The 11,073-nt window shown below is 39.7% G+C and overlaps 1 protein-coding gene across 5 annotated transcripts; it reads left to right on the top strand.

The window, feature by feature from the left end:
- The first annotated feature begins 278 nt into the window (after positions 1 to 278).
- LOC112467822 (sodium-coupled monocarboxylate transporter 1-like) lies at positions 279 to 9,911 on the top strand. Of its 5 annotated transcripts, none has more exons than XM_025036664.1 (16): positions 279 to 681; positions 930 to 1,075; positions 4,118 to 4,307; positions 5,269 to 5,461; positions 5,850 to 6,009; positions 6,089 to 6,154; positions 6,238 to 6,289; positions 6,370 to 6,437; positions 7,406 to 7,560; positions 7,634 to 7,774; positions 7,942 to 8,166; positions 8,551 to 8,734; positions 8,834 to 8,920; positions 9,008 to 9,171; positions 9,259 to 9,417; positions 9,478 to 9,911. In XM_025036664.1, exons 4-16 carry the CDS (start codon positions 5,274 to 5,276, stop codon positions 9,602 to 9,604), a joined length of 1,776 nt encoding a protein of 591 aa, XP_024892432.1. In that variant the 5' UTR covers positions 279 to 681; positions 930 to 1,075; positions 4,118 to 4,307; positions 5,269 to 5,273; the 3' UTR covers positions 9,605 to 9,911. The 5 variants fall into 5 exon arrangements, with proteins under 5 accessions (XP_024892432.1, XP_024892434.1, XP_024892429.1 ...); XM_025036666.1 differs by having other exon boundaries at positions 840 to 1,075; positions 5,274 to 5,461; XM_025036661.1 differs by having other exon boundaries at positions 840 to 1,075.
- The last annotated feature ends 1,162 nt before the right edge of the window (positions 9,912 to 11,073 follow it).

The raw sequence follows: 11,073 nt of genomic DNA, 5'->3' as shown, positions 1-11,073 counted from the left end.
TTTTTATTTTTATTGGAAGGCGCCGATACGCGCAAATTAAATTTTGTTATACATCAATGTATTTACTAATGCAATATGATAAAAAAGTGAGTTTCCAGTTCGTTTGGCCGCTATGTATTATTATACGATTTTATGAGATTTTGACGTCACAGGCCTAATATATAAGGTCATGAGTGTGGAGACTAGAAAGGAGCCTTAGGGACTCGTAACAGGGCAAAGTCTCGTCAGTCTCTTGATCGATAACGCTCAAATCACCGCGCGCTGTCGTGCGTCGTGCCTCGGCCGTAGTCGCTGACTGTGCGTGCCACTGTCAATGACGCCTTTTTTTAGCACGCGCGAAAGCACGCGCGATTTGTGTCTCGCGACGTAATCGCTATACGCTGTCGAGAGTGTCGAGCCGTGCTCAGTCGATCGCGGTCGTCGCTTACGGACGCATCCACGCTTCGGTCAGCCGCGTTGAGCCGCGCATGATAGCCGGTCGACGTCCACGCGGTTAAGAGGCGAGAACAACGGAGAGCATATGTCACCGTCATCGTTGGAGAACGCTGAGAACACTTACGCTTGGCGTCACCGCGCGGTGAAACTTCGCGCCATGTGCCTCGTGCGGAATCAAACGGTCAAAAGTTCCCGACGGGACTCTGTTGCGTGAGATTCGATATTCAGTCGGCAAATTCTCGAGGGGTACTTTGAAAATTTTCGCATTCTTTCTCCCTGTTGCTCCCATTTGTTTGACTGATGAGACAACGGAGTTTGTACGAAACTACGTTGACCATTATGTGATTCGTGATCGATTTGACCATTATGTGAATAATCGATGAGAAAAGATTTTAAACTTGAAGGGAGGAACAAGAGAGAAAAAGAGAGAGAACGAAAGAAAGAGAGAGAATAGGAGAACAGAAGAATTATTGACATTGTGTGTTTGAAAAAAGGGAGTTTGCTGTTTGGAGGACGAACTTGGTCGCTGTTTTTGAAAGCACCGCCGCACAGTGGTGCGCGATGCGCTAAAACCCGGTACAACAGAAATCTAGAATCAGACTGGAATGAAATAGTGTCGAGTTTTAGTTTTCACCCCAAGGTTAGTAAGGCGTCAACAATTTTAAGAATGCGTACCGGGAAAGTCAGCAGAATATTTATTTTATCAAGAGGAAAAAGAAGTCGAATATAAGATCGTTTTTTTCGGGATTCCTCGAGTGTTCGTGCGTGTGGCATTTAGCGTTGAATATCAGTGTAGATTTAATTTCCCTCTTCCTATCAAACCGGTTAGATGTGATTCAGAGGTTTTTGTTAGCTGGTCTCTTTCTCGGTCTCTTTCGCGCGAATTAGATGCAGATTGTTGTAATATATAAACAGTTTCCGAGACGAGCGACGAATGTAGTTCTCTCGAAATCTTCGGTAAAAATAGGACGATTAAATTTTAGACGCTGCTCGTTACGCGCGACGCTCATTAAGTACGCGCATTCGAGACAAGCAGCTGTAAAACCTACTCCGTTCTTCCACAGTTCCACACGCAATCGCTAAAGAGAAAATAATTTTCATTGCTTCATTCATGATTACAATTTGCACAAATCATCAATTTGTGTTTGCGTAAAGGAACAGATTGAGGGAAATTCAAAAGAGAAAGTCCAAAAGCGGAAGAGAGAGAGAGTTAAACGGGCGTCTCATGCAGCTTTTACCGATCGCTGATTAAGGATCGTCCGCGTATCATTGTTTGTCACATCCTTATTTCTCAAGATCTTGTCGCACATCTTCGTGAATGTCCATGTGAACCACATGACTGTACTAAATATAACTATTGAATATAATATGACTAAAAATGACTATTTATAATGATAGAAGCGTGTACCGTCCGTCGACTATCTCACGCGTGATCGTAATAGTCGGTAAGCGCCGATTATCCACTGCTGATGCGACTAATTACATTCGTCCGACGCATGTATTAAGTAATTATCAGGCAGGAAGTACTCATCGATCGAAACCAAGTTGAAAATTCCGGAGTCGATGAAATCCTCGAGAAAATTTTTAAAGCGATTGTCTTTTCCATTCACGTGTCTGTTGTCTATTGATAATTTATCGAATTCCATTATTATCATGACGTTGATGAACACGACTATTGGACTTTACATAGAATGATAACGCGCGGAATCAGTCCGACCACAGCTTCTCTCGTTGAAGATCTTTCGAGTCAAACGGTCGTTCATGAGACTGCTATTTCATGTAACTTCATAAAAGCATGGTAATTAGATTTTGTAATTTTAATGAAGTACGCGGTACAAGTATGATTTTCGAAAAATTTTCATTGTAAAATCGAGTCGCCTTGATGATTCGAATATTAATTAGCAATGCAAATTCTACTGAGAACGGTAATGAGAACTGGCATGGTTTCACGATCGGCTTACGGACTACTTTCCGCTTGTTAACGCTCGCGCGCCTCGGCAATTGACCCTGGCGATTGATTGGAAAATAACAGAACTTTGAACTCGGAATTCCATGCGACTTTGCAGAAATAGTATCGACCGTCAAATGTATTTTCTAGCACCATAAACGTCCACTCATGATAATAACTCTTCGTAAGATTATTCAAAAGAATATAAAAATAGAAGATAAAAATACATATTAAAAAAAGATCTATATAAAAATAACAGATCGGAATGCGTGATAATGTAGCGATTTATATCTTTCACGTCTCTAATTTACGATTTTTCCTAGTCTTATCGTTGAAAGTCCCTTTGGTTTAGAGTATTATCTTTCTCTGATTAAACCATTATCTATTGTAACCATACTTCACCGCTCGTTAGTGTGAAACGGAAATACGGGATTTCAGGAATGGCATCGCGAACTGTGTAACTGAGAATACTGTCGCAATTGTCATTCAACGTTAACGAGACCAAATGACTAGCACGTGCAAAGAAGTCATGGGTCAGTAGCTTCTCTACCCAAGGAAACGTTAACGACAGCGGGCATTAATAATATGGTCGCGATATCCTTTGCGATCAATTGATGACGCGACATACATCCTTGATACATTTTTATTGTCACGAGTGATACTTAATTACTGCATAACATTGATAGACATTAAATAGCAAACGCGTTACATGATACAAGCCGAATAAAAACTCGGCGAAATATTTCTGGCGACGCGCCAGTCGATTAAGTCTTTGCCGTAGGTCTAACGGATTAAAAATATCGGTACGTCGGCTTTGTAATCCGAGATGGGACTCATAATTTTAACGCTGATCTAAAAAAAAAAAAAAAAAAATACAATGCATGACATGATTCGATGCGGAAAGAAATGTGATCGGGATAGTTTTTAGCTGGTATATATTGATATTGACTGAAATAATTGACCTGATTATCGCGAAAGACTCTGTCATTGCAAACAGTCGCGACAAGGTTGTTAATAATTAAGCATCCCGCCGATTCTGTATCTGCCATTAGATAATGTGACACTTACGATTGACATTCATTAAATTAGTAGTTAAGGAGTTTTTTTTTTTTTTTTTTTTTTTTTAGTGGAGGAAATCTTCAAAAGACACCCCGCCTTTCGGGCCCGAGGCGGGGTAGTGCCGGATTCCACGGGCGCATATCGCCGAAGCGACGTCACCCATGGCCTACCGGCTAAAACCTCCACTATAGTCCCTCCTAAGCGCTGCTCCGTTACGGGGGGGGAGGGGAACCCGGGTATCACATAAGTATTTCTTCCATGGTCCCCCCGGAGCTACATCCACCTAGAAATTTTTTTTGCTTTTTTTTGCGTTTTCTAAAAGTTTCAAGTGTTAAGAATATATCCTGAAAATTTCACATCGATATCTATAAAATTGACGAAGTTATAGAATTCCGAGAAAAAAAACAAGTTTGAGCGTTCGAGAGTTCGAGCTCCGCTACCTAACGTGGCGCGCACGGAAAATATCGCTCCAGCGGTATTTTAGGTTTCAGTTGTCCTCTCGATCTTCATTATGTATTGTTGCTCAAGGCAAAAGAGTCCCTTTTAGGGACCTAGGGAAGCGACCTTACCTGTGTCCTTCAGCTGAGGATCGTTAGAATTCAGTACGAAAGCCGTTGAGCTAGCGAGTAGACGTACTAGTAGACTTTTACTTGCTCTTCTGTTCGTGTATTCCAGTTTCGAAGCGTACGTAAAGTGGTAATAATGGCATCGAAAGCGAAAATTCCGCATCAATTTAGCTGAAATTCGAGTATAGGAGGCGACGCGCGAAGGAAGAATTGCTCGCAGACAAAAACAATCCTCTTCCCGTGAAGCTGCAATTGCTGCTGAGGGTACTCTATATGGTCCTGGAATTGACAACTTAGAGGTAAAGTTAAAAATTCTTCACTTAACAATATAGAACCATACTTGAAACTTTCAACGCGTTTTTCTCAAAACACTGTTTTCGAAGCCGGTGGACATCATATCTGGAAAACCGCTCGATGGATCGTTTTCAAATTTACACAAAATACGCTGGAAACATTTAGAGGTCGGTGACGATCTTACTTTTTTTAAATCGAACTTTATTTTTTAATAATTACGTAAAAATGACGACATTTTCTCACAGATTTTCCATACCTGAGTTTCAATTCGTTGCCATTTTGTTAAAAAAAATCGATTTTAACAAACGGCGATATGCTTTCATAATAAGTAAAATTATTTAATAGCGGTATTTATAACTTTTAATTAACCGAAGAACTATTCAGAGAGAATTAAGGATGTTACAATGTAAAATGTAAACATTCTTAAAAGACAGATAAAATGCTAAAATATGATGTATCCATATACGTGGTAAATTAATGTGCTGACTGTGATTAAGATATGCTAACAAATATCTGGTAGAATCCGGTTTTAACATTTTTTTTTTTTTTTATTAAACGGTATCCATAATTAATGTAGAGAATCTAAGCCGATTTTTAGTACTTTTTCAATTTAAAAAAAAACCTAAATTTGAGAAAGTTATAACTTGCTAAAGTTTCTTTGATGACGGCAACTTCAAAAAGTATGACGTCATTTCTTATATAAAGTATGACGTCACTGCACACTTTCGTGTACTATATTTTCTTCAATTTTGAAGATATTGCAAAAATTCAAAAAGTTTACAAATAAAGTATGCCATGATCTATCAGACCGCTTAATAAAAAAAATTCATGTTAAAACCGAATTGTATCAGTGATTGATGCTATATAGGTCATTCCGATACATACGTATATGTATATTTAAAAATCTAGTTATACATAAATGCACCATTCAGAATGCATTGGATATATTTCGCTCTTTGATTTCAGTAAAGATGGTAGCTGTATCGGAAAGAGGATACTTCCATTGGATCGATTGGATGGTGTTTGCACTTATGCTCCTCGTGTCTGCCGCAGCCGGCTTATGGCACTTCAGAAGGGCGCAAAAGTCAAGCACACAAGACTACCTGCTTGGAGGAAAGAGCTTAGGACTCTTTCCCGTGTCCGCTTCTCTCGTTGCCAGGTAAGCTTGGTTCGTCATTCTATAGGATTTAAGACTATTAAAAGAAGAAAAGGAAATAAAACAACCGGATGAAAAACATGAACTTAAAACACCCTGAAACGTAACGGAAAAATTAAAGAATTCGTTAACGTCGGGAAGGCAGAAACTGTAATACCTGTTAAAAATTCTTTTTTGAACGATCTTGCAAATCCTGTATCTCGATTCAGATTAAAGCTCTTTTGACATTCGTGATGTTTATTTTAACTTTTAACGTTTATGAGCAGTGTTTATGTCAATTTTAGAGAGAAATGTTACATAAAAATTGACTCGTAGCTTATTGACATTTATCGTTCGATTCGGGCTTAATTGATTAGTCAGAATATTTAATCAATTCCGATCGTAACTGTAGCTTCATATCAGGCGTGACGATCTTGGGTACTCCAGCGGAAATCTACAACTTTGGCACGCAATATTGGATCACGATCATCTCGATTCTTTTCTCCGGTATCGTGGTCGCTACTGTGTATCTTCCTGTATTTACTACTCTGCAACTTAACTCCGTTTACGAGGTTCGTCCTTTTTGTTTAATTTCCATTTAATGTGCCTCTCAATGAGGCACAATTTTGACGGTAAACACTCTTCTTTCAGTATTTGGAAATTCGATTTAGTCGACCCGTGCGGATTCTGATTTCCTCAATTTTCGTTTTTGACGTGGTAAGTCTACATCTGGCCTGATGCTTTTTTTCACAACTGTTTTGAAAAGTCGTGTGAATAAAAATTGAATTGATTCATTTCAGATTCTTTACCAATCGATCGTGGTCTATGTCCCCGCGCTGGCGTTAAATCAAGGTATTTTATATTCACGTTATATATTATTCACGTTAAGATTTTAATCTATTTCCATTAAGATTCTTAATAATTCATTATAGTGAGCGGCATCAATATACATTTGATCGGAACTATTGTATGTGTCGTCTGCGTGTTCTATACTGTTTTGGTAAGTTGCGATTTAAATACGATAAGTGTCATCTAATTTCTTTTATTAGTTTTGATTGACAAATTAATCCTCTCTCTCTCTCTCTCTCTCTCTCTCTCTCTCTCATCTGCCGCGTAAATAAAAGTGAAAAGAAAGATTGATCAGGACTGCATGAAAGATCGAACGATTGTCATATCGACGATCGTACACTTGAATGTTAACAAGAGCGGTTATACGACAACGGTCGTGGCGGTCGGGGAAATGGAAGCCTAAGCTGCCTAAGCTAATTTTCCGGGGGAGGCTCGTTCGCCAAATTCCCGCGGAATGGCTGGAGTTCCTTGGACACGGTCTACCGTAGGAAACAATTTTCAGTGGACAATACCGTGAAGAATCTCACGCGAGAGCCTTAGTACTGGAAATGTTTATGGACGGAAACTGAAAGCCCGACAATGGCGCGGGGAAACAATGGCGCGGAGAACGTCGAGCGGATGTTATCGTAGCAGCGGATCACAAAGCCGGCGCTGAAGTGATTAATCGCGGGATCGCGCGCCTGTAATTATCCGAGCAATTTGTTGGATCTCGTATTAATGAGAATTTATCGTGGTTGAGTGGCTCTTTACAAATTTGTTTATTATACGCTGTCTGCGCACGCGCGAACGTGCTGTGGACTATTATGCAATTGCAAAGCACTCGAAAAAGCATTCCCCGTTATCGCATTCTTCAGAAATAGGTAACGCCGCCGCGAAAATATCGCTTTTTATCGGGAGATGGGGGAAATTGCATAATATCATCCGAATCAAATAATCAAATTCTTAACTTATAATCTTGTTCCGATTCTTGTTGTTACAAGAGAAAGCAGACTGATTAAACCGGATACGCGTGTAGATCAAGTAAAATTGTTCCGAGAAATTCGAGAGCGCTTTCCTCCTATAAATAAGATATATTATTCTACACTGCGCTATCATTTCTTTCTTGTTTTGTTTTATTAGGGCGGTATTCGAGCAGTGGTTTGGACAGACGCGTTACAAGTTGGCGTGATGATAGCGGGGGCTATCTCAGTTGCCGCTTTAGGGACCTATCAAATGGGAGGAGTATCTGAAATTTGGAATAGGGCCATCGATGCCGATCGCATCGAATTTTTCAAGTAAGAATTCAAAGAACGATCTGTTTTGGGCAAGCTTATCGAATATTGTCTTGTATTCCCTTCTGTTATATAGCTTCGATCCATCCCCCTACACGAGACACACCGTTTGGACAGTTCTGATTGGTTCTTGGTTGTACAGTACAGCGTACATCGCTGTCAATCAAACTATGGTGCAACGATACAAATCGTTAAAAAGCACGAAAATATCTCAATTGTACGTGAGTACACTGATTATATTAATAACGTTTAATCACGGTAATTTTATGCTACAAGATTATAAGAGATAATAGAAAGTAATATATGTATTATACATATATTGTTTTTATTTATGTCTATATTAATATAGCCAATGTCGCGAATCTTTACATATCTCCATTACAGATCCATCGCGATATTTACCGTCAGCATAATGTTGTTTATTTCAATATGCTGCTGGTGCGGACTGGTCCTCCTCGCTTGGTGGTCGCCACCGAAATGCGATCCAAGAGCTTCCGGCTTAATTACGGCCGACGATCAACTGTTGCCGGCTTATGTCATGGAGATCGCCCATCATTTGCATGGGATACCTGGCCTCTTTATTTCCGGAATTTTTGGCGCGGCGCTCAGGTAATGGAGATCGAATTAACGTAATTAAATAAATTAAATAAAATGTAATAATTATTTGCTCAGATACCTGTGCCAGATCAACGAATTTCGAATATTTATAAAAAAAATTATTTAAAAATAAATTTTGTTGAATAAACGAGTAATTTTTACACATTAAATCGAACAGCACATAAGCAAAACAATTTATTATCTTTTTGAAATTTGTCCCGTGCTTATCATGTTATAATTTAAACATAAAACAAGAAAAAAAAATAAAAGTTCACTTATTTGTTCTTCCATTTGACGTGAGTCATTCGGTCGATCGAGAAAATTAATATAATTGGTGAGGAATGTTTAGTTGTTGAGCCGTCACGAGCAAATATTAGAATTGTCCTTTTTCAACAGCTCACTATCAGTGGGCTTCAACTCAACGTCCGTTGTGATTCTGGAGGACTTCGTCAAAGGTTGCTTTAAAATGAAGCCCAACGATCGTTGTTCCACGATTTTCGTGAAAACCCTTGTCGTCCTGTTCGGTTTGTTGGCGATGTGCTTGCTTTTCTTGATTGAGAAACTAGGAGGAGTTCTAGCTGTGAGTGTCCGGATTTTATGTTGTTGTTATTCCGTCGCAATCTCTCTATGTATCTTAAAACTTCAAAATGCTGTTGTAATTTTTATTATTACGATTTAGGTAACGAATAGTTTGGCCGCCATCGCTGCTGGGACTTCTTTTGGCGTTTTTACTCTGGGAATTTTGTTTCCATGGGCAAATTCTAAGGTACGAAACAAAATCTGATCAACTCTCGAACGAATAAATTATTTTTCAAACAAACTCTATTATTTCGTGTATATCTGTTTTGCGCAGGGTGCCTTTATTGGCGCCATTGCAGGATTTATGATGTCTGGATGGGTCAGTTTTGGTGCGAATGCGGCTATCGCTTCTGGTCTCGTGGTACCGAAGAAACTTCCAGTTGCGCAGTGTGCGGGAAATGTCAGCCAACATTTCTTAAAGCAATTCGAATGGCCCAAGTAAGTTTATTCTGTCTATTTTTATTTTAATTAACGTTCTTAATGTATCTCGTATCGGTTGTGTATTAACTCGCGCGTGTTGTGCAGCGAAGACGATGTCTTCCCGTTGTATCGGTTATCCTACCACTGGGTTGCTCCTATTGGCACGCTGGTGGTACTTGTGGTGGGTGGGATTGTCACCTGGATGACAGGTGCACGAGATCCTTCATCGATCGACAAGGATTTGCTCTCTCCGGTGATTCATAGGTAATCGACTTGTTTAGAAACTTTTATTACAACGAAAGAAATGTCACTTTTGATTTACAGGTGGTTACCACGACAAAAATATCAAGCAGAGGTAGATGGATCGCCCGGGTCGGTGGCGACCGATTTGCAAGTATCGGCGAATTTATTATCGGTTATGCACCGAAAATCGCAACCTGACATTCTGTAGGAAAAAAAAAAAAAAATCGTGATCAACTGATATGTTAAACTGACAATTGCGAAAATTTCAGATTTTTTTTATAAATTTTGTATGACTAAGTAAGTCTTCCACTTTTTTCAAAGTATGCATTTATAGAAATTAATATACAAAATAAACCTTCGATTGTCAAAATATGTTTTAATTTTGGACAATCGGGTAAACTGAATTTAATGTACGTATATTAGATGTTAATATATATGTACATTGAGTTAAGTGCGTAAAAGAGAAAATATAAAGTTATATTTTTTTATATGTCAGAACATATATTATCGCAGTAATATAGATAATACAAATTGTATGTATATTTTTCATAGAATAAGTAGAAATAATAAAATGTTCATTATTGTAATCATTCATCATTCATTTTGATACTTGTCGAATTTTATTTTGGTTCGCGAAAGATAATTGATTCTTTCGATCATTGGATCATATATAAACTGCACTTATCCTCGGAAAAATACTTCACAAAAGAATAGTCACGCGATCAAGTCGCTGTATTCAAGACACGCGAATTCGCTGAAAAGCCACCACTAAATGATGCATTTATTTAATATCCCGATGAATCGCGTCGTTCGCACGAAAGAGCCAGGAATTTTTCGCACGAAGTCCACGCGTGATCGTCACGGGCAGCACGTCCTAAAGAAAATTGCGATTCGCAAGTTGCGTACAGGCTTTATTAAGCGCGCTTCATGCGCCATTTGCATTCGTCTGGGCGGCTGATAGATTCGGAATTTCCACGTACGCCCTACGCGTGTGGCTTATATTACATCTATATCTACATACATATATATATATATACATACATACACATATATATATATATATATATGTGTATATATACCCATGTGTGTGTATATATATGAAATATGAATACATATAACGCGGAGGAACTGGAGGAGCGGAGCGGAGACGCGACGCGCGTAGATTCGCGCGCTCGCGCTCGCTTTGGAGACGGACCAACTGGGAGGGGGGGAGGGATGGTCGGAAGAGACCCGGGGTTGAGAGAGCGAAAGGGGTAGAGTGGCTGAGGTGGCGGGCTACAGAGATGGATATAGACAGATAGAGGTGGATAGAGAGAGGTCGCGAGGCTTGAATGGGGCTAGTTTGAGATAGTTAGCGGGCCTTCAGGGGCACAATCGGCCGCGATTGGCGGGCCTACAATCACACGTCGCATTATATGTCCATCAGCACGGCGGATCTCGCAAATACGTTGTAGCACGAGCGAGCGAACGCGCGCGCACACTAACGCGAGTCGTCGTTCGCTCGCCGCAAAAATGCTGCGGCGTGTTCCGCTTCGGCATTCGCCTTCCTTGCGAATGTTTCTGCATTTTGGCTTTGTCCGTTTTATCTCTTAAACATTCCCGAACATTGCCATTACTGTTGCGCGAAAATTTCGTCCTGGTGTACCAAGCTCGGAAGTGCAGCTTGTTTGGCAAAAA

The sequence above is a fragment of the Temnothorax curvispinosus genome, unplaced genomic scaffold (genome assembly GCF_003070985.1).
Source record: "Temnothorax curvispinosus isolate PA1 unplaced genomic scaffold, ASM307098v1 QBEX01017816.1, whole genome shotgun sequence".
NCBI lineage: Eukaryota > Metazoa > Arthropoda > Insecta > Hymenoptera > Formicidae > Temnothorax > Temnothorax curvispinosus.
This window is presented reverse-complemented; position numbering and strand designations above follow the sequence as displayed.